Source organism: Amblyomma mixtum, chromosome 1, assembly GCF_055824585.1.
Source record: "Amblyomma mixtum isolate Tamu chromosome 1, ASM5582458v1, whole genome shotgun sequence".
NCBI lineage: Eukaryota > Metazoa > Arthropoda > Arachnida > Ixodida > Ixodidae > Amblyomma > Amblyomma mixtum.
Window position 1 is genome coordinate 218,796,860 of NC_143012.1, and position 23,627 is coordinate 218,820,486.

Consider the following 23,627-nt stretch of genomic DNA (forward strand, 5'->3'; position numbering starts at 1 on the left):
TTCGTGCTTTGGACAAGAAGAAGGACTCATTTCGGTTCAGCAGAGCTTAGGAAGAGCTCAAAAGAGTGCTTCGGCGCGCAGTTGGAGCGCAGAAACCCCCACATAGGCATGCAGTACGCCTCCCGTCCCTTTGCGCCGTAATGACTCCGGCCGGGGCGGCACGACGCGGAAAGACAGTACGCCAGTAACAAGTATGAAAAAAAAAGAAACAAGTGAAGGGAGCCGGCGCGTGTATTATCATAAAGGTGCAAAGGCAGCACCGCCAGCGCACCCATCGGTGGTGCGCGTCGGGGTGCTCCGGCGCTGCGCTCGAAACGATGGGGGGCGTCCTCGCGAGGGAGAGCGGGACGCGGGCGGGGCCAGGCCGTAGCCCGCCTCTGCGGCCTCCGCGGGGCGCATGGCGGACCGACGCAGTCGAGGCGCAGTCCGGCCACGCGATGCCCGAGCACCGGACTGCCCGACCCCGGGAACGACGGCAGACATAAGCTGGCCCTCTCCACCTGACGTCCCCGTCTACTCCGGTGGAGTCCGGAAAGAGCGTGCGAGACCACACCAGCGTTGTGACCACTACCTGATGACGACCGCGCGAGAGCCATGGGCTTCCTTCGAGAATACCGTTCAAGGCGAGTGCAGTTCGGCGCAGTCGTCTCGTGATAGGCGACTCGCAGAAGCGTGTGTCCTGTAAATCAAAGCTTGTTGAAGACTTTTGAACTTTGTGGAGTCCTCGCTAACCACCGTGATCGCAACAGACGCGTCTTGGCCACAGAAGACTGCTACGCACAGACTGACAAAACTGCGTCATTTGAACTTTGAGGGCCCCAGGCAAATGGACTGTGATCAGTGTGTGACTGGCCGTAGCTGCTTCTGCCTGGAGGTTGTGTTTCGTTGGAAGCGCGCGAATAGTGCCTGAGGCGGGCAGTGGTAGCGAAAGATCTCGCCTACTCTTTTGCGGCCGGGTGCGTCAAAACCAAAGAACAAAACGGCTTAGAGAAGAACTCCGTGGAGCTTTCCTTTTGCCGTAGAGAGGGACCCCGAATGGGCCCCGTGCGTCAGAGGCACCCGATCCACAGCTGCGGTCGAAGAGATTGCTCTTCCAGACACCAGTGTGCCGGCTTTTAGATTGAGGGCCGTTCGTAGAAGTGCGCGTTGAGGTGGCGGCAACTGGCGATTGATTATTTTTAGAAGCCATCAGTTTGAAGGCCGGCTGAAAAACGAGGCCCGTTCTATATTTTATTTTTTAAATTTTTTGTGCGGAACACTCTCATAAACAACCGTGGTCATCAAAAACAAAACCGCGGGACTAGCGAAAGATATACTTGAAAGAGCATTTGACAATTCGAGTGTTCGCAGCCCTTCGATTTGGCAAGCCATCGTTCTGTTTTTCTGTTCTCAAAAGTAAGCGCTCTGCAAATGCACCCACCGATTTGTCTTCGGCGGACTGCGACATGACCGTCCAGCTGGGAAGCGTCACTTTCTTCATCACGGAACATTACGGAATCCTGCCGTTAGCGTGTGCTTCGTGACGCTTGCTAAGAACACCTCCAAGGGTAGATCAAGGGTGTAATCTTCCATACAAGCGTAAGACTAGGAAACCAAAGAGCAACTTACGACCGCCGACTCAGTTACGTGTGAAACTGCAGCTATAGTTCTCTTTTCTCCCACTGAAAAACTCCAGAAGTTATTCCTCGAAATTTGTGACGCCTGTATTTACGAAGCCCGCAGAAGTCACACGCTTTCCGCCAGCCATTATAAAAGCAACCAGACAGCATCAGGCGTAGCGATATCATGTACAGTCCAGGAGATCGTGATTGATTCACGCCTTCCAGCTAGTGAGTGCGCAGCAGCACAGCCAAAGACTCGACGTATTCATCTACAGAAGCCAAGGGCCAAAAGTGCGGAAGTATATAGAAGGGCGCCCAAGCGACTGTCCTTACGTAACGAGAACGCCGTAGAGCACCGTCATCTGCGTACAGCCAAGGTCTACCCGGAGACATGAGCCTGGTGGGCGGCTTTCCGCCGTCGGCCGCGGCCTTCGCGGCGCCAGAGTCTCTGTACGGCGCGTACTACGCGGGCGGTCCTCCGGGAGCCGAGTACCTGGGCTGGCTTCTCGGGGACCAAGCGGCGGCCGGCGACTTGAGCGGCGGCGTGCCGGCGTGCTCGTACTCGGCCGGCGGACCCGCGAGGCCGGGCTCGGACGAGCCCTGGGCCTCGCCTCACCCGCCCAGCGCCCCGCCGGCGCGCGGGGTGAAGCGGCGGGTGACCGCCAACCGCAAGGAGCGACGCCGCACGCAGAGCATCAACAACGCCTTCGCCGAGCTGCGCGAGTGCATCCCCAACGTGCCGGCCGACACCAAGCTGTCCAAGATCAAGACGCTGCGGCTGGCCACCTCATACATCGCCTACCTCATGGACCTGCTCCAGGGACCGCCCAACGCGGCGCACCAGGCGTGCTTCAAGGCAGACCTGCAGGCGGCCCACGCCGCGCTCACCCTCCACCAACAGCAGCAGCAGCAACATCAACAGCAGCAGCAGCAGCAACAACACCCACAGCCGCAACTCACGCCTCTCGGGTCCCCCGACGACGTGCGCCGCAAGGAACTGGTAGGTGTGCACGTTCTTTGCAACGAATGCATGCGGTGCGTCACGGGCCTATTCGATTACATTCAGTTTACAATCTGGTTGATGGTTTGTGGGCTTTAACGTCCCAAAGCGACTCAGGCTATGAGAGACGCCGTAGTGAAGGGCTCCGGAAATTTCGACCACATGGGGTTCTTTAACGTGCACTGACATCGCACAGTACACGGGCCTCTAGAATTTCGCCTCCATCGGAATTCGACCGCCGCGGCCCGGATCGAACCCGCGTCTTTTGGGTAAGCAGCCGAGAACCATAACCACTGAGCTACCGCGGCGGCAGTTTACAGACTAATTAGAGCAAAAAATATAAAGTTGTACGGCAATTACGTAATTAGTCTGATAAGATATGCTTGAAGAGTGTACCTTCCTGGTCAGATAATTCGCAGTCACAAAGGTGCGTGTAGCTATAGCTACTATACACTTTTCTAAAAAGATCTGAAATGCATAAAATGAGTCGCCCTGTATACACTGCAACTTTTGACGCTGCATGACCGCCCTTTTTCAACTCCACGGCGGGGAAAATTCCACGCTGTTTTTTTTTCGTCTAATACAGACTGGATTCCATTTAAGATGTGAATAGGGATATAGAAGCTTTATATTAGCCCGGCCTTAGACCTCTATACCTTTTAACCAGCATACGTTATTGCATACTTGTACGAGTGCAGAAAATAGAGTGCTAAATACCTGAGGAATAGCGAGCCAGTTGCGAGCGATGGCGGAAAGCCACTTGAGGGGCTCGCCATTTCATACTGTGGGTGTCAGTTTGCACAAAATTCGATCCGTGGCTTTTGGTCCGCTGAGGAACAGCCATGTTCAAAATTCCGGGACAAAAATTTTTGAATATTGCAGAAATGTAAGATATTATTATGAAAATACTGAAGGTCCATTCTTCCGATGTGTAGCAAAATCTTTCGTTTATAGCGTTTCCATCGCTTGCATCGAGCAGAAGAGAGTGCCATAGGAACCAATGGGGAACGGTTTTGACGCCAGCAAGAACGTTAATAGCAAGAAAAAGGCAAGCCTGCCGACGGGAGATCTGTGAAGATATTGATTGTCATAGTGAAATCTTACATTATATGAGAAAAAAAAAATGCGTTCATAAACTCTTTCCCGTTTAAAGATGTCCAGAATTGTTGGGATGTTATGTTTTCGGCAGGGTTGCCAGATTGGGCTATTAATAGCCAAATTGGGCTACTTTTTGTCCGAGTTGGCGTCAGAAATTTCGTTTTGGCTATGTGGCTACTTTTGGGCTACATCTTTTTCATGAGTGAAAAAAAAATTAAAGTAGTTATAATATGCTCTGTTACAATTATACAGTGAGAGAAATAAAAGGCATGCTGGAATCAAAATGCAGGCTATAGCAGGTTAAAGAAATTGAGCGCGTCTGCTACAAAATGACAATATGTAAACGCTGTGTTCGAGAAAACTTATGTGTTTCAGGTGGTCAAGGATCATGGCCTTTCGATTTACGTGAAAGTTGCCCCCTGGAAACACTTCACGGCCTATAGATTCCACTTAATCCACGCGCCACCGAACATAGACTGTTGCCGTCTGCACATGTGAGCGTTCTCCCATTGACGGTGCACCGCGGGTGATCATAGAACCAAAATAAAGGGAAAACACTAAGACAACTTAAGTCTCCCTAAGTGGTGCGAACGCGTAAGCATTAAATGCTACTGTTTCGCTTCTGTTGCCTGGTTTCGTGATCCTCACATGTTAACCGTTTACCGCGTAGACGTGGCCTAGTGGTTTGGGCGTCCGCTTCGGCTGCGGTAGGTGGCTGGTTAGAAACCCACCGCCAGGCATGTTCTTTTCTTGTATTGTTTATTCTGGTTCTGCGGACACATTCTGCTCAAGATACGCATGAGGCAAGTAATGCTTACGCAAGGTCTTTTTGTGTTTCTTCCTATTCTCGTGGTGGACACAGCAAGCGCGGCACTCGCAAGAGCCTACGCTTTTTCTGCAGCCTCAAGCGGCACACGTGCAGCCCTCGAGATTCATTGCGAGCGACGCGAGAGCGCCGTGTCCGTTGCGTAATCTGCGTGCACTCATGCGGAGTCATGGAGCCATCCTTCGGCGCGGCGCGGAACCCACTGTAACTAACGAAGGCGGAATGTAGCTTCAAGAAGGCGCATGCTTTTGAGGTGACGCTCTCAGTGAGAACATTTCTCTTAAAGCATATAAAATTGAAATGTGAGGCTACGTAAGTATACAGTAAGGTATTTTCACTGTCGATGTGCCTAATCTGCGCGCCAGCATTCAAAAGGTGAAATATTCCTAAACTAGAGCTACGATTGCGTTATATAGCGCCGCCGTTCTTTTCCGCGTGCAGACTGGCTGTCGTCACCCGCCTCAGGTGATATGGCCTATTGCCGCGCCTGCAAAGTGGAACTGCGGCCCCATCTTTAGGACCTGGTTAGCGCACCTGGTTAGCCGCATTGGTTAGCGCGCATGACGGATGCGAAACGTAACAACGGAAGAACACGCCGTGCGCACCCCCCCAGACATCATGTGCGGGACAGAAATCGAATATGTAAATATTGCTGCCGAAAATTAATTCAATATAGCTTAAGAAATGTCGTCACAAAAACATATATTTTTGGCTACTTTTGGGCTACGCAAAAATTTCGCTTTTGGCTACGTTTGGGCTACTACGGAGGCCAATTTGGCTACCTGAGGTCGTAGCCATCTGGCAACCCTGGTTTTCGGCCGTGAACGATTGCAGATCGCCGCAGCGGCTTAGGTCCGAGTCGTTGAATTCAAGGCATGAAAGAAAACTATTTCCTAAGCAGTTGCTCTCAATGTCTCTGTGTAATCGGAACGTAGCAGCGATGTAGAGGCTGCTTAGCTGATGTCACAACACATTCTGAAGGATGATTTCATATTGGGCTGATTGGTACAAATGCAGTTCCTGGCACAAATGCCTAATTGTTACGAATGCTCTGTTTGAAAACGCCTGGTTACCCCCCCCCCCTCCTCCTCCCCCAACTCAACAAATTTGCTCTTCCATTTCAACTGTCAGTGAATATAAACGCGCACTGGCTAACGCACGCTGGGATATACCGCGATTACTGTGGCCGCGGCGGTGAGTCGATTCCATGTCGCCAGGGAGTTTAGTTTCTCACTGCTCACGTGTTATTTTAATGTTTTGCGATCGCATGCGCCATACGTCCTAAAACACCGCTCTTGAATATGTCTTAGAGGGGGATGTAATCTCGCTCATGTGTACAGCGTTAGCGCTAAGTCGTGTTTGTCATGTTGTGGGAGAAGGCACCGGAAGGAACGGATACGTGTTGTTTCCGGTTCGTGCGATAGACGAAAGGCCAAATACACTTCATCAGACGAGGACGCAGGTATGTATACACCTGAACCACGTGACATTATTACAATCCGTTTACAAAGGACACATCGACCGAGACAAGTCACAAGACAATCCACTAAACCGGAACCAAATCACATATAAAACAGTATTCGTGAATCCAATTTAACCACTCACGCGCGCACACGCACGCATGCACACGCACCCACCCACCCACACACACACACGCACGCACACGCACGCACACGCACACACACACACACACACGCACGCACACACACGCACGCACGCTCGCGCACACACACACACACGCACGCACACACACCGTGCTCTCCATCTTTCGTGTAGTGGACCCACGCTGGACCCACGAAGAGCCAGCTGCAATGAGGCTCTACTAGTTCTAAGAACGCCTCGGGATGCGACGCGCATTCTGTCCCCGTCTCCCTGCAGCCTCTCTCGAGACACCATCGCGAGGGCAGTGTCTCTCCCTCGGGTCGGGATGCCGGCTTTTGTTCGACCTCGTCGGCAGTAATTGAGTTGTTGCACGTGCGGCTCCTTCCCCGAAACCCACAGTATTGGTTCGTGCAAGGCCTTACTATGGCGACCTCTTATTCAGGGAGGGACACGAAATCAGCAGCGCTGAACGTTTCACGCTTATGGCTTCAGCCTTTGGTGGATGTTGGAAAGAATGGTTGGAGTCGGACTGTCTAGCAACAACTTTTGAAGGGACACTGTCGGTGAAATAATTTTCGAGCTGAGGTCTTCAGCAGGAGCGATGTTACGGACCGCAAGAGCAACCAACTCGGTCGTCAAAGAAAGGCAGGCACTGTTAATTAAGTATAGCTCAATTGGGATAGGAGTAACTAGGATTCAATTCGGATCGTGAGGGAAGGGAAAGATAGTAAGGTTAACCCGAGAATGGCCGGTTGTCTATATACGCAGGAGAAAAAGGGTGCGAAAGAAAAGACAGAGAGTAGGAAATCTGGGTTCGTCGTGTATATAGAGCGTGACTGTAGAGAGGGGTCCTACGTGTTCGTTAAAAACAAAGAACGTCCACTTGTGTCTACAGGGGGTCGCTAAAGCGTGAGGCTCTTGCTTGATTATCACTTTCGTGGTGCTCCGTGCTGATGAAAGTTGAGGCAACACTTCTAAACTTTTGGTTTCTGGCAAGAGTCAGTAAAGGCTCAGCAATTAGAGGGCCTCCAGGAGATCCGAACAGATTACGGGGACAGATGGATGGACGCGAGGGGTCGCAAGAAAAAAAATCGACTGCGCTTACGCTTACACATAGCATCTCAAAGGCGCTTCGAAGTATTTGCTGGTGTCTTACGACCGCGCCTCCCACCAACGTTGTAGGAGGCACGGGCTGTGTGCACGTGGTGGTGATCTCATCTCGGGGCAGAGCTATGCATCCTAATACGACAAAGGCAGCGCGAAGCACGTGCAGAGAGCAGTCATGTGATTGCAGACCGAATTTCTTGTCGGTTTCGGGGAACGTCGTATATACTGATCTCGCTGTTAGGTCTATCGCATCTGCTCTGCCTTGCCGCCGAGTGTGTAATGTGCAAGAAAGCGCGGCACGATATTCCACAACCGCGGAGCAACAAGGCGCGCAAACATTCCCAGCTCGGACACAGTTCCTTGTCCTGAACGCCTCCAGCGAGATCAGACAGAGGGCATTCACCCTGAAAGAACCAAGGTTCGACCGTATAAAACCTAGGCATTTAAAGATCTATTTACGCCATCAACCTTTTCGTAAACCATCGCTATAATCACCGAATGAGATGTCCCCGGAGTAAAGTATCTCGGGTAGGAGTTACAGCCTCCTATACCAGACTGCGTCAGCAAATACGCGACAAGCCCGAAGGCATTGCGGTGCCTTTTGTCGGCTCCACAGGATACAGCGCGCAGCTGCGTCGACCGGCCGCCTTATTTACACAGAATACACCGCGCCGTGAATCCTCCCTGCTTGTTCCCGCCTGCAGGAAAGAGCGAGGGAAAAGCTGTCAGTGCGTCGAAGCGTGCCTCGACGCATGGTGCGTCCATCGGGACCACTGCATGACACTTGTCGGCCCGTCGGGACGCTGCCCGCTATGCCGAGGCCCCGACGGGAGCGCACCCTGGGGGTGTCTCTGTCCGAAAAGATGCTGCCAGAGGGGTCAGCCCGAAACGTCACTTTGGCGACGCCGGTTTGTCAGCGACATGCATCGGCGAGCCTCAGCACGGTGCTCACGCGCGCGCGTGAGGCGCTGAAACACGTGTATCCGATTGCAGAGCAAACAAGGGAGAGCCGACTACGGGTCCCGCGCTGCGGCCTCCTCTCCCATCCTTCTTTTCATTGCTTGTTTTCTTTTTCGCAGCGGTATCTGCTGTCGCTTTCACCTAGTGAAAAGCATACCGCTTCAGAATTCCCGTCAACCGAGCTGTCTCGACGTGCGTGCCCTCGGATGTCGGTACATCGTAGCACCTCAGTATTACCCCTTTTAAAGAGGCGACGGCAGCGGAGACCTTCACGCATATTAGGCATCCGGGTATTCAAGAACTATGTATTGTTTCGCCCCGAGTTATACGTCACGCCCTTGATTATTGTGCTCATCATCTTTTGCTGTAAGCACGTTACACCTTCACATGCTCAGAAAAATATCTCGCACTCAGTTCTGCCTCACCTTTATTTGTCTTTGTAACTGTAAACTATGCAACTATATGCACCGACAAAATTGCACTCTCACTGGAATTTTTTTGCGCGGCGACGAAACGCGGGAGACGAATGATGGGATCACGTTTGCAGCGAGCGCTATTGCCATCAGTCTGGTGGCCTTGTAGAATATATCAACTGATTAACCGAATCAGATCCGAGATCTACAACCTTGAGCGAGCAGCTTCGTATCGCTCATTTAGACCGCTGATTCTCTCGTGCACTAAAGAGTACTTCCCCCTCTACCAAGTGTGGCGTCTAGGTACGAATAGATCGCCTCATACCACCTCGCCGTATAATAAAACGACGCGTGGAAACGCAAGCATCGTAGTCATGCAGGTCTGAAAATGCGTTATGCGCGCACCTCGACCGTCACACCTTTTCGTTAGAGCTCTCTTTGAAACTTGAGGCGTTTCGCTGTCACGGTCACTCTCGGCAAGGACGTGCTCCTCCCACCGTATACGCTGCGCTGCGTGGGAGGCAGTTCTCGGGTTCCTCAAACTATGCGTCTCCTGTGACGATGGTGCTCCCACGGTGGTTGGTATACGTGTCGTCTCTCAGGTCGCTTTAAAAACACAGTCCGCGGCCCCCATTGGGATATCGAATCACCGTCCTGTCGTATGCATGTTTTATTTCTCGTTCCATTGCTCTCACGGTCGCGGCGCACCTGTCTGCTGGACACCGAGATGAAAAAGGCATCGCTAGTGTAGTCTGTGGCCTTGCTTTAACGATTCTAAATACTCTGGAAAATACGTTCTTTAGACTAGCGTTTTTCATTCTCCTGACGATAACCAACAAATCCTTCGTCACTTGGCCGTCACTTCGCCGGAGTGACTTCCCCTCGAGTGAAACAGGTCATTTAAAGGCTTGGCATGCTAACTCAGTGATTAAAATGGGCGTTTAGGTCGGCATGCGCCAAATTAAGTTGTTCGCCGCGAAAGTCGCGTTGTTTGTATACACGTCACTGCTGAGGCTAAAACTAACGGGCGTTCGCCTGAAGACACGGTAGCTATTTAAAACCAAGCGATTCGCTGTTTGTATACAACTGGAGGCAGACGTAGACGATGCAAGCATTCGCGCGGCTTTCAAGCGGTTGCAAATGAAGTCCGACGTGCAGTTCTTTTAGTAACTTTGCGGAATGCCAGGATCAGTCGCTGAGCCCGTTCCGTGAGGCTTCTGTACGTCGCGCTCCTGGTGTTCCTTGCACTTTAGATCGCTCTTCTTGCTGGCACTTAAGACGCCATCAGAGGACATGCGTACTTACTATATCTGTAGACCTCTCCACCTTGTATAAACGCAGATGTTCAGACACCTGCTCCTTGAGCTATTGCAAACCAGTTCAGAGAGCTTGCGCTAAGGTATGTAACGTGCGCTATAGGTGCACTCAACAGCCCCAGTGAACGATATGGCGACACCTAAGGAAATCTATGGCGTGACAAGGCACATTGACCCGCTAGTTGTTTGAACAGCATTATGCCTGAAATCTGCCCTGAAGTCTATGTAAACTGATGGACCAGGGCATGACCAGGGGCTTTGAATACATTCAGAACCGTTGTGGAATAGGCGCCTTGCACTAGCGTGACATGGTGCGTGCTTTTACACCACAGGCACGTTGCTCTTTAAGGTTCTAAAGAAAAAAAAAAGAAATATACTTCGGTCAAAGCGACGGAGAGTCGACGGGAGAAATGCGGAGAAAATCGGCGAGTGCGAATTCGTCCTTCTCGGGAAGTGGCGACGCCTTATCGTAGCGGGACGTTACAGCTACTACTGCCTGGATCGTAAATTACGCAGTCTGCGCACGCAGATGCTGCGCTTTGCGGAAAGGGAATCCTCGAGTTAAAACTTTACTGACAGTCTGTAGCGTTTCGACCAAGTCTTCGAAGTATGCAGATTGGTTTCCTCCGCAGCAAGCTGTCGTTGGCGTTCCTTTAAACACGTCGCGGGCACAGGCTCTCGCTGCCACCGTCCAAGCGGCGCGCAGCTCGGCGTTCGTCACAGGCCGGGCCCTCGCTGTCCGAGCGGCCGATGATAGCCGAGGCAGGCGAAACCGGAGCCCCGCGCGTTCCTCGGCGGCGGCTCGGAGCAGAGATAAAGCGCGCCCTTCCATCGCGCGCACCAACAAGGGGCCCCCATTGAAAGTGGCTGGCGCCAGCCCGACGCCCATGGGGCGCTTCTTCATCGGCGCAGCCTTGATTCCTTCGAAGACGATGCGCCGTTGGCGCTCGAATCCATTTTTCAGTCACGACGACGCCCCGTGCCTCTCAGTGGGCCGCTGGCGAGTCTGCGTGACAACATCGGCGAGATGAGCCGGAGCGGGGAAGCGCGAGTAGTGAGCGTACGCGCGAGGAGTCCTGTTCGCTGGTATACGGACAAGCCTTGGGGGCGCGCACCCTGTTCCCGAGAAAACAAAATAAAAACAAGAAAAACGATGGTTTATGGTTTATGGGGTTTGACGTCCCAAAGCGACTAAGGCTATGAGAGACGCCGTAGTGGAGGGCTCCGGAAATTTCGACCACCTGGGGTTCCTTAACGTGCACTGACATCGCACAGTACACGGGCCTCTAGAATTTCTCCTCCAAAGAAATTCTGCCGCCGCGCCCGAATCCGCCGGGATCGAACCCGCGTCTTTCGGGTCAGCAGCCGAGCACCATAACCACTGAGCCACCGCGGCGGCAACAAGACAAGAAAAACGAGTTTAGAGGCTAAATTTGAACTTTCGTAATACAACGGACTTGGACCGTGTATGAACCGTCCAATAACGACGGAGTTTTGCACCCATTAATAGTTTTACCATAGTCCATCAAACATTGAAGGACTATGGTTTTACTAACGCAGCTTGTCCTCGCAGTTACCATTTTGTGTGTGTGTGTGGGCTCCGTTCACTTACTGGAAACGTTGCTCAAGTGGCTGCGCTTATCAGCGTCCTCATTCGTCACACTGTCACTAATGACAACGTGTCCGTCGCTTCCTGACGATTCGTCTCCGTCTGCACGGCTAGCTCTTCGAGATCAACGTCCGCCCTCCCTCGTGTCTTCCAAAGCCAAGCTGACGACGTGTGACGATGCTAGAGTGTACCGGTTCCTGGAAACCCATCTTTCGTCTTCCGTCAAGGATGTCAGGCACATTTAACAGCGGATGCGCTTCCCGGCTCCTCTTCCGCTGCGTAAGAGGACTCTGACGTACACGTATGGTTACACGATTGCGACTGCCATGGCCGGCAAAGTGTGTCCTTCGACGCTGCCATTCCTTTCTCTTCATGGGTTTCCCTTTCTCTCCTTCGCATTGCTTGCTGGACGTTGCAGTACTCCAGTATGCCGAGGTGACGCCCCGCGCACGCAATGATTCCGTTAAGCATACAACTGTCATCATCATCAGCTCATCTACGCGCACTGCATGTAGACAAAGGCCTCTGCCATGTTATCCAATCGACCCTGTTCTGTGCGCCAACTGTGGCACTCTACCCCCGGCGATACCGGCATGGCTACTGGCTTTTCGGTTGAATAATTTTTTTCCGTAATTTATGGAGGCTGTTTATAGGGGCTCTCTACAATATGAACATTTATCACCTCACTAATTGCATGGATATGTAGTTTATTGTTGAGTGTAGCCTTTCCGGAAACCAGCCTATTGTCTTAGTTGATTTAAGTCTAAGGTTGTTCTGATTCTTTTAGCAGTTACCTTTGCCAATACCTCGTAGCAGTGGCGAGTAAGCCGTAACGTTCCATCGTTGACATTATCTTTCTGATGGATTAATGCGATGTTAGCATTCTTTCATGCTTCTGTGCACCTGAGATCACGAAACGTTGCAAGGTTTCCAATAGCAAAATACCTCCGCCGTCCTCCATTATTTCTGCACTTATTTGATACTTATTTAACGCTCTTCCCCGCTGCATTGCTTGTAAGATTTACATCGCTTACTCTTTTGATATACATAGAATTGCTATTTCCTCGGATCTACTGTTTCTACGATTAGGGCTGCGACTGTTCGTTTTTTTTTTTTTTTGGCTGATGTACAAGTCTATACAGAATTCTTCTACTACTATCTTATTCCAAACAGGTTGTCATTCATCGCCATCACCTCTGCGCTGAAATCCTTTTGTTCAGTTAAAAAAGATTATTTTCTCGAACGCCGACCTGAACTCCTGTATTATCTCTTACTGAAAACTACTTTCATGTGCTCCTTCCTCACAGACTGCATTCATTTGCGGTTGGATCATAGTCTCAGCCAGCCGTGCTCTCACCTCCAAGGAATCCGCGGTCCACTCAACAACATGCAACCTTCCTCACCACCCGCCCACCAGCTACACCTCACCTTGCTACGACACCTCCACATTATGCAAATGATGCCGCGATGGGCGTCCATTATGCTCCCAAATTCATTTACAGACTCCCCATACGGGCTTCTCTGTGTCTATTTCCTGTTCTTGCGCTTGCATACGAAGCTGTTCGTTGTTCGTAGATTAATTCCTTGTGCTAATTATAGTACTAGTTCTTTCATGCTATTCCTGGATTATATACCTCAATTCCCAGCTGCCTGCTCGCATCTCGCGTACTTTCGCACTCAAGTTGCTCTCTGAACTTAAATGAGCGAAAAGAGAGTAAACGGTCCTTTAGCGCATTCCATTTTATAAAAGGCGGTGCACTAAAGGACTGCTTACTCCATTCTTACTCCCATATAGGTGTGTTCGTGTTTAGAGTGAAGTTACGATTAATTACATCAGCACACGAAGGCCCTGTCTTCGCATGAATCGTCACTGACTTTTACCCAGATCGCCCTATTTCTCCACCTATAATAGCATTCCGTGCTTAAAAATAAATGCGGCAGTGGTTAACATTCATTCATTCATTCATTCATTCATTTTTCGTACGCGTAGCCTCTGGTGTACTGTCGCGCGCATTTCTTGACTTGCCGTTCTCCGCGGGGAACCCCCATGGATGGCGGCGTCGAGTGGAGCTCGGCCTGAGCCACGGTGCTCTGGTCTGTCTCCATCGCGGCGGTCAAGTGCTGCCATAACAAGAGGCATTCCAGCTAGCGAAAATACTCGCGTATGTACGTCGCTGCTGCTTCTGCGTTTCCGCCCCGCCGTGTGGGGCTGCCTTCCTGGGCAACGTCTGCACGGTCATGTGTGTACAGAATATTCCAGCTCGTGCGTCATCCGTGTTGTGTCACGGCTTGGGTGTATGTGTGCTCATGGTTGCACGAGAAAGCAAGTTCTTGTATACACAGGCTAATACACCGTTTTTGGCGACCGAAAACAAAAGGAAACGAGGGAAGAAAAATATTGCAGGTTTTCTCATAAAAAGCTCGCCGTCGCAAGGCTTACCACCCTCTGCATGGCGTCTTGCAGCTAGAGGAAAATATTGTCTTCAGGTTTCCAGCTCGGGATAAGCGTACGTATGAATATTAGTTTCTGCCTTTTGCTTTTGGATACTGTCGCTTAATGTTTACAGACCGCTAGTGTAGGAAAGATTGTGCAACAGCGGTTCTCACAAATCCGGAAAGCTGAGTGATCGGGTTTACTGAACGCGTACAATAGACGCCCTCAGCAACCGAAGTGCGACAGGCGAGATGCGATGCCGCCCATGAGAATTCGAAGCAGGTTTAGGAATCCCAGGTAGTCAAAACAAATCCGCATTTCTTCAATATGCGATTGCATGCACCATTTCCTGCGTTTAGTCGGACTGCGCAAAATTTTTGTTTTATTTTATTAAACACTCGCATATTTCCTGTGTGGGACTGAAAACAAAGACGTAGCTTAAATGTTAAACGATGAATACTTAATTGGTTTAAGTGTCTTCGGAAAGGAGATTACGTACTGGGATTGCACTGCCTATTAGCGATATGGATCCACTATAGCCGGATACATCTCAAGAACGTAGCGGCATGTGCCCCTCAAACGCGTTATTCCAATCAATGGCGTCGGCCGATTGTTGCGATGTCGCAGTTAATCTCCTGGTGGCTGGCAGGTGCTTCCATAAAAAGGGCCTCGAAGTCATGGCAAACGCTCGGCGCTATTAGATGCAGGGCCTCATTTGATGGATGTTAGCCGCTTCTATCTTGAGTTGCACTTGTCCAACATACACAGGCAGTATGCCTGCCTGTCCGTTGCATAGATCCATGCTACGCCAGCGCTACGTGAATGCAGCAGCTTTCTTTAGCCTATACGTTTAGTCACTTTATAGCACGCTATAAATAAACGTCAAGTCCTGGGAAATGCACAACAGTAACAATCGTACATGCTGAGCTGTACAGTTCCTTATCTGTCAGTGTAATAAATCGCGTACTCTGAGCTTCTTGCATTGCGGAAAGATGCACAATTCAGTACACATGTCCATAAATATATATCGCGTGCTCGCAGGATAAACGCTATTCGGTCCCATAAGGCTTTGTCGTGCCTGCCAAAAACCTTCTTTGCATCCTTCTCATCCCCATTCTCCCAGCAGCAATTTGTAAACGTCAATTAACGTCAACTGCTCCACCGCATCCACAAGATCGCGTACGACTGAATTATGGAGCCAGCGTACACTTTTGATACGCTGCGATAAAAATCGCGTCACGGCGGGAGTGCCGTGTCACGCGCGAAATCTCGATTCCCGCGGATAATCGTTCGTGTGCCGTCCGCGGCCCCTAATTGTTCGCGGCGTCGAAAACAGGCCCTCGCCACCAAACCGCGCACGCGCCATTCACTCTCAATGCAGTCGCGGCAGGGACATCCGCAGGCACAATTTACTAATTGAGTTGAAGAGATCCTCTATACGATAACGTATTAGCGCTCTATTGACCCATACATACAAGCTTGCGGCCGCACTGAGCTCCTCGGTTGATTTTCCCGCGAACGTTTTATCGCATGCGCCCTCAGGGACACTCTAGGTGGTACTGGCACACCTCCCCACTCCTTTCACTCTTTCCCATTCATCGACGGAGTACGCAGGCAAAGTTAGCGGAGAGGAGCGCAGCGCTCTCCCGTAACGGTGCTAACGGTGCTCTGCATGGCGGGCACACTGATGGGAGGGAAGGACCGCCCTGTTCACGTGACCCCGGTCAACCGGCCTACCCTTCCTCCTCCGGTCCCTCTTTCGATTCTCTCCTCGCCCCCAGCGGCGGCAACAACAATGGCGGCGGCCGCCTGGTATTTCCCATTACGGGATAATCTAATAAGTTCTCGACGAGGGCCCGACGGAGCTGGGGCCGTTTGCAGGCCTCGCGGTGTCGGTGGTGGCGGGATCTATCTAACGCTTTCGTGGATGCAGGCGCACGCCCCGGAGACCAGGGGACGAAAAAACAATCGGTAAAGAACGCGAGGGCGAGTGGGGCTGGCTGCAGCTTCGTTTTTATCGCTGCGCGGATAATTCTGAGGGCGACCGAGGGTCTGCGCGGGGCGCCCCCGTCGTACGGGGGGAGGCGTCTCGGCGGGGTCTCTGCTGTGTGCGCGCGGTTAATGCGCGAACTTCAGATATGCTATCGGTTACCCTACGAGATCGCTTCTTTAGGGATAGATTAAGTAAATAAATAAACTTCTGTATCATCCGTGAGTGATGGAAGTTTATGAGTCGTAAGACAAAAGTGAAAAGGAAATTCAACTATATCCTATACTGCCAAGGTGGAAGGTCTTTCACTGTGTTCACATCTGCAGCGTAATATGTATTAGAATGAAGCTAGCGACGCCTCATGACAAGCCTGCCCTAGCCCTTGACATCTAGGGATAGAGAGGGAAATGTGAACGCACTCGTGGAGGAAATGATTCAATAAGGTGGTGCACTTGGGGCTATAGCTGGTGTGGCATAGCGAAGAGATAGAGCGTGAGAGAGACGACATAGTGGTTCTCATTATGGCCTGTCCCTCCCGGGCTGTAACTATTCGTTAGGAAACTATTAACAGACCGCAAGAGGATTGGTGATGTAAAAAAAAAAAGAGTCGGCAATTGAATATGTGTAGGTGTCGCACTATAGCTTTAGAAGCCCTGAATCGCACAAGCGGCAAACCGACTTCGATCATGGTTTTTGGTCAATTTACTTTTTATAAAGATTATTTATTAAGGACGTCCTGCTTTATGAATCTTTTAGCGGGAACCAATGGGTTCACGTTTATGAAAAACAACAGCATACTTGTAATACCACCGAGGAAGGAGCACTAAACAATCTGAAGCTCGTATTTATGCAAAAGTATGACGAAGTCTGTACGCTGTATTCTTCACATTTCTTCGCCCTTGGCAGTCTGAGGAGTCATTTCGGCAAAAAAAAAAAAAAATCGCCGAACGACGGGACAGAGGATTAACTGAGAAACACTGCGCACTTTGTGCAATCTGCAAGATGTGAAGACATTACCTACTGGCCAAAAGAGGGCAACAATCTGTTGCGTAGGCAGCAGAACTCGCGCTCTAAATCGCGACATTCTGTTACCACTGGTTTTGTACCTAACAAATACCGCCCGTCTTTGTGAAAACGCGCGCCTTTTAAAACACGAAAAAGCGCAGCTGTACCACTCGTGCAACTCAGAACCCCAAACGAGTGCAGAGACTACGAAGCAGTGACGATTTGAAATGTCTACAGTTCGTCATTAACCCGGTATCTCTCCGTTGAAGAGTGAGCGCAAGAAGAAAAAATCCGGCTGCGTACATCGAGGTAACGCGGTCAACTAGGAGAGCGTGACAGCACCTTATCGTATTCTACCAGTATACCTAAGGATGAAATGATGGCAGGAAGATAAAAGAAAACAGAACGGACTGTGGCGCGGCCTGCTTTCGAATGGAGAAGCGCTTGCACGGACAATGCACTGTTGCAGCGCTCGGAGCTAACGATCGCCCATCATCGACGACGCCACATGGCCCCCCGCTATACCGTCCGTCCGGAGGCCTCAATGGGACGCCATGGAATGTGTCCGGCCCATCTCGCACGGTGTGCGCACGCCGGTGCAAGCACGGTGCGCCTGGACCAAAAAGATGGCTGCCAGACTCGATCGCCGCGGCTAAGTGGGTCGTCGGACACAAACCAGATGACTGCAGCTTCTATTTGGGGCGGCACTACCGGCGGGTGCGCGCGGCTCAAGTGGGCTGAGAGCGATGCGTGTGTAAAGATGCAGGTTGGAGTACGGGTGACCGAGACAGGAAAGACGAGGAGTCATGTATCGCGTGCGCGGCAGAGCCCGAAGCCTTCGCTGCTCATTTGGGTCTATTTTCGTTGCGCTGTAAATATACGTGACAGACAGAATCAGTGTTCGTGGCCGCGGAATGCATGCCACATGGCAGCATGTCCGCCGCAACCACGTCTCATGATGTGCCGGGTTACATGGGGGTTAACACGACATACTGTGCAGTCTTCATCGTCTCTAGAATTTTCCGTTCTGCTTTGCTCCGCTCTGCTGTGTTCTGGCCTTTCTGGCGTGGACTCATTTGCACTATTCCGTGTTATACACTGTTTTTGTCTGTTGTTTCTTTAGTTGTGTTATCTTCGGTATGAAATTCTTCGCTTTGACAATACTGATGTACAGAGTGCCTCGGCTATGGCATTTTTATTGTCTCTGTAGTTGCTGACTGTTAGGGGAAAAAGGGGATGGGAATGAACGCGGACATTTCATCGGCTTCCATTACTCTATAGAGTACTGTTCAGCGTCACTAAAACCGTAAAAGAGGACTTCTGTGACCGCTTTGGAAAATACAGGCTACAGTGTAGAAATTTCTGAACACGCATACATGAATATGGTAAAAAGAAATGAAAGCATCCGAACTCTTCGACTTTCATTTTTGTCCTTTGACGTGAAAGTTCTCAGCGCGCCTGGCAAGTTTCGAACAACCGCAATATTAAGACACAGCTTCGAAGAAAGGCGCCTCCAGTATAATTATGCTATGTGAGCAGCTACAGGAGCTTCTTCTGGACAAATGTCAGGAAGCCTGCCGAACGATCGATGCCATTGTGTCGGTTATAATTAAGCTCCACAAAAATTTAGAGCTTAGTCGTTATTAGACTAATCGCATATCATTGCATTTAAGGTTAGCATGGCGCAGGCATGGACGAGCAAATTGAGCTCTTTTGGGGATCTTCTTCTGGCGCTTAGCCCTATGCTTGGGATTAAACAACCGTAAGACTACTCTCCTCTTTGTTGGCATCAAATCAGCGTTGACCGCATCTCACCAATACTTTGGTAGACTGGATTCTTGCATTAGGGACGGTTTCTTTTCCATCATATGTGAAATAAAATATCGTCATCGTGAATTTGGAAACACGCAGATAGCTTAAAATTTCACAGAGGTCGCGTTTTTCTTTTTTCGACCAGCTGAGAGCTTTCATTATAACCTCGGGATTTGTATGTTGTACCTGATTTTCGCTGCTTACGCTCTCTGCTTAAGGCTAAGTTTTTTCTAAAGAATCGAGGTCCGCCTAAGGAGGTGTGCAAACTGGCATCAAGTATTCGTTTGTGTCGAACCGGCGTCGCAGGCTTGACACAAGAAGGAAAACGAAAGCAGTAAAGCAGCTGGGAAGTATGTTTAACCTTCTTCGTCGGCGGCGCTTTCTGCTTGCAGAAGATTCTCTTTGGCAAGCTGTCCTGGCACTCTGGCAGACCGGTGCTTGGCGAGGGACGCGGGACTGTGACCTCAGCTGCTCTGTCTCTCACACACATAGGTATACAGGGCTAAACATAGGTGCCAGACTGGGCATTGATCCACTGATTGATTTATTTAGGGCGGCTGAATCGGATTGAGCCATCAGAGGCACGTCATGTCTGCGCTGTCCTTCAAAGGAATATAGGCAAAAAGCTTTTGCGCGTGGGAGTTTGAATTGCAAGACCCCTACTAATATAATAGTCATTAAATCGAACCCAGGAGCTGAAGCGAAGGGATCACAAACCATTTTTTACGGTCAGTTCCGTCTTCGTCAGCACCAGCGTGTGGCTCCCAGCGTAATGCAACATTCAATTCAATGCAGCTCCGCTGATCACGTGGGCTCGAATGTGTCTGATACCAGGAGCAGTTGAAGGTATAAAAAGATGGGCTCGGCAACGGCAACGCTATGGCCACGTGAGCTTTATTTCTTAGAAGCTCGAAAGTAAAAAGATAGACATCTTTTTCCTACATTGAAAGGGCAACTGAAGAAAAAAAGGGCATGTGCATTCAGTTCCCTCGAAAGCGTTGCGCAAGAATAAACCATGGCAGAACATTCAAATTTATGACACACGTGTTGAAGGTTTACGTTATTCTTTTTTTTTTCCTGAAATTATTTATATCTGCAATGCTTTGCCTGGTAATGTGTTGTTCAACAGATGTTCAGAATTTCTGAATCTCAATTGACATTTCGTATGGCGGGCGTCTAACTTGACGCTATTGTGTGCCAAATTTGCTTGCGTTATATTGTGTTCCTTCCCTGTAACGACCCTCAAGCGAGGATTAATACTATCACTATATAATTATAAGTACCTCGTCTGTTAGCCCCTCCATCGTGCTCCGGCTAGCTTCGTCCCGAGCTTCTCAGATTCCGCGTCACCGTTTGTTGACTCATGCTCTTCTCGGTTTTCATTTCACTCGATATCGATTCCCATGCTGATGGAAATGTCGAATGCGCTCACCTAATACAGCAGATCGCATTAAGATTATGTTGCACTTAATGCCTGAGATTGAAATTTGCCCCATACAATTCCTGCATGCTAAACAGAAGAAATCACAACCTTCTTTAGTCTTTGAAATTTCTTGTCTGTACCCCTTTAACTGTATGGTCTAAATGCTCTCTCTCTCTCTCTTTCCTGTCATGGCGCAGGCGAACGTGATCCAGGCCGAGAAGAGGGGTAAAGGGCGGACAGGCTGGCCACAGCACGTCTGGGCGCTGGAGCTCAAGCACGACGCCTGAGACCCGCCGCCTTCGAGTTTCAGCCGGACCCCACGCATGGCCACACTCACTACTGCTGCTGATGGTGTCGTCCGACGTGTGAGCGGAAAACATGCGGTGCATCATCGCTAAGACACTGTGCCACTGCATTTCTGCAATGCTGGACGCTAACTGGCCCGGCCAAGTGCGACGCACCGACGACTCCTTCGATTCGACGCCTTGTGACCTTGAGACGTTCGTTCGCCCCCTTCTTTGAGCGCTGTGGTGTTGGTCGGGACGTCTGAAAGAGGACTTTACGTGCACGCATAACGATGCCTGACTTGCACGCGCTGAGCCGTATTCGTAGAAACAAACGCAGTGATCGCCTCGCCGATCTGAAAGGAAACTATCTCTTCTATCGCTCTCACCTGTGTTAAAACTTGGACGCATCTTGGTAGTGGCGCTACAGTGTGTCGGTGGCGAGAGCACATCGCCAGCTCATCTGATCATGCACGTATAGTGCGAAGCGCTACATATCTGCCAGGCTGTATCTAAAGCCTAAAGTCCAGGACGCATGAAGCTAGCCTGGGTATCTTAAATTTCGCGCACCCAGCTTTGCGCTGCTGTGGTACATCGTGATAGCTAGCCGATACCAAAGCCATGTTACCAAAGCACCATTTCTTTCTGTGTGTGTGCATGTCGGAGCTCCCAGGATGCTCCGGTCACTTTCCGGTGAACCAGCGCGAGCAGCCAACCACGAAGATTTTACCTACACGCTTTCCAGGAGTGAAATGTCTTTAAAATTCTGTGAAGCACGTCAGGTAAAACTCGACGCTTCGTATGCAACTACGGCTATCCCAGTTGAAAGATAGACGGACTTGAAGAGGACAGAGGGAGCGGAGTGTGAGTCCCTGCGTAAAAACGGGGCCAGGCCGCGGGCAGCGCAGCTGCTGTCACCAAACGGAAGAGAAACACGCATTTGCGCGAAGTCGCTCTAGCCGGCGAAGGACTGCACGCGAAAAGAGGTGTTATTTCCCCGTGGGCCACCCACTCAAGCACGAAGACGACTGCCTCGAACCGACGCGCTGCACGAAAGGAGAAAACGTTTCGGCGAGGAGAAGCCACACAAGCCCTAACGTTCCACGGACCAGATTGTGTACGTGCTAGTGGAACTTGGGCAAACCTGCATCAACCACTCTTGTAGAGCTGGGCTATACATTTCGAGTGTGCGCTGTCGTTACAACGCTGTTCAGGGCAGTGCATTGTGCGGTTTATAACGGGCCAGCTTTAAGTGAAACCAAAGATCAAGCAGCAGGTTTTGTTTTCCTAACCGAAGCGATAAGAAAGCTATACAGCTATACGTAAAGGGTGAAGTGCATAGCTTCTACGTTAAATATGTTCGCTTAAAGGTTTACGATGATGTGATAGAGAAGCATAACAATGCGTTAGCTATTTACAGAAAGTCGATAAGCGATGAAGGCAAAAATTAAGCATGGCTTCGGCTGACAGTCCTTAGATAAGTTCTATCCAGACTAGTTTTGTTTTACACAAAACAGTAAGTGGCTTACACAGATGCGCGAATAAGCTTTGCGTTATCCATGATTTAACCTCCTACGTCAGCTCCACGTAAACCTGTGAACTGATTGTTTCTTATAATATGAGCTGAAACGTGTCTATGGCTGCAAACGTAAGGAATCGAACAAGCGAAGACAACGCATTTTGTTTAGGAAATCGTAGCTCGCTACGCCGATGTAAGAACGCTACGCATCACAAATGTTTAAACGTGTGCGGTCTATCCGTACAGGCATGAACCAGTGCCTGATAATAATACTCACGTTTTTGTCGGCAAAAGCCGTTGCTGCCCAAGTGGCGTTATATACCAAAGCAATGCAGACGAATTTTCGCCAGCATATAAACTTTTTGAGGTGTCGGTAAATGGAAACTGAGACCTCCTGCCTATTTACAAGTACTTAAGGTATGTGACGGTGATAAAGTTCGCTCTTGTAAATACTGGTCATTTTGTCCTGTTTTGCATTCATGTTTCTCGGTGCGGCAATTACTATGCTTCCTTTGAAAGCTTTCTTTTTCTCTGCATAGCATTCGCTGCTAATTTCTTTTACGCAATCTGTTGTAATTTAGCTCCAAACTTATCTGGCAGCGTACTTAAGTGCAATGTTTTACCCTTTTTTGTTTTCATTGAATGAAGCATTTGTTCCAGAATAAAGAGAGCAAGAACTATGTCATGAGCTTTGCTTCTTGTGTATATGTGCATGCCATGTCGCGAACGCTAAGGAAAACAAACTACATCCATATTCATATGTTTTACACATTACTGAGTCTTTTATAAAAAGAGTTGAAAGAATTACCCATCGTTCACACTAGATGTGTTTTTGCCCTTACAAGCAAGGTTCCCTTCTCACACACCTTTGTTTTCTTGTTAGTTTTTCGTTATGTGCGAATCCAGGTACTGCGTAAGCGTGTCAAAAGCAGATTCCTTATTTTGCTTGCTGTGTGCTGCTGTTAAACCAGCGAAAACCAAAAGACAGTTAAATGGACGCGTTATACTTAAAAGTCGGTGCCTTCTAGCTTTAATGATAGGCTATTGAAGCAAGCTTTTTTGAATGAACTATGCGTTATGCACCGCTATAGAATGACATTTTCAATCTAGAAGAGTTCGCGGCACGGAGAGGCCCAGATATTGGACGAGCGCATACCAGCCTTTTCGCTAAATTATTCAAGTGGATGCAGGAAGAATGGTGTAGAAAACACATGCAGATTAGACTCTTTCTGAGGTCAGCTTGAGGACAGATGGGTCGAATAAGATGCACATGGATGGGGTCGACTAAGAAACGCAAATCGCATCGGGTTAGTTCTCACTGATGCTTAAAGCGGTACAGAAAGAAAATTTCTAACGCAAACAAACGATATGATTCGTTTGATGGGCGTAAGGAGATGCTTTCTAGCAAATTTAAGTCGCAGGCGTTGAGTGGAACATAATTTAAAATGATTTTGAATGCTGTCCGAGGAGCGGCTCATAATTTCCACCCGCATCGAGTGACGTCAGGCTCCACTTGCACCATTTACGGTGACGTCACCTGAATCCAGTGGTTGTCCTCAGGTACAACCAGTGCTTGCCGGCGGGGCCGACGTCATCATTATTGCGGTCGTCCAGGTTGGCAGGTCGAC

At 49.9% G+C, this 23,627-nt stretch overlaps 1 protein-coding gene across 2 annotated transcripts; it reads left to right on the forward strand.

Moving 5' to 3' along the window:
• The first annotated feature begins 302 nt into the window (after positions 1-302).
• Positions 303-22,687, forward strand: LOC149370921 (heart- and neural crest derivatives-expressed protein 2-like). Of its 2 annotated transcripts, XM_089563772.1 has the most exons (3): positions 303-2,601; positions 19,166-19,265; positions 20,394-22,687. In XM_089563772.1, the coding sequence occupies exons 1-3, from the start codon at positions 1,993-1,995 to the stop codon at positions 20,423-20,425; spliced, it is 741 nt and encodes a 246-aa protein (XP_089419898.1). In that variant the 5' UTR covers positions 303-1,992; the 3' UTR covers positions 20,426-22,687. The 2 variants fall into 2 exon arrangements, with proteins under 2 accessions (XP_089419898.1, XP_089419900.1); XM_089563774.1 differs by lacking the exon at positions 19,166-19,265 and having other exon boundaries at positions 307-2,601.
• Positions 22,688-23,627: the final 940 nt, after the last annotated feature.

Bases quoted from the DNA above. Each gene is read 5' to 3' on its own strand.
- LOC149370921 (XM_089563772.1), top strand. From the start codon at position 1,993: ATGAGCCTGGTGGGCGGCTTTCCGCCGTCGGCCGCGGCCTTCGCGGCG. The intron at 2,602-19,165 runs GTAGGTGTGCAC...TTCTGCTTGCAG, and splicing joins ACGTGCGCCGCAAGGAACTG to AAGATTCTCTTTGGCAAGCT. The intron at 19,266-20,393 runs GTATACAGGGCT...GTCATGGCGCAG, and splicing joins TCTGTCTCTCACACACATAG to GCGAACGTGATCCAGGCCGA.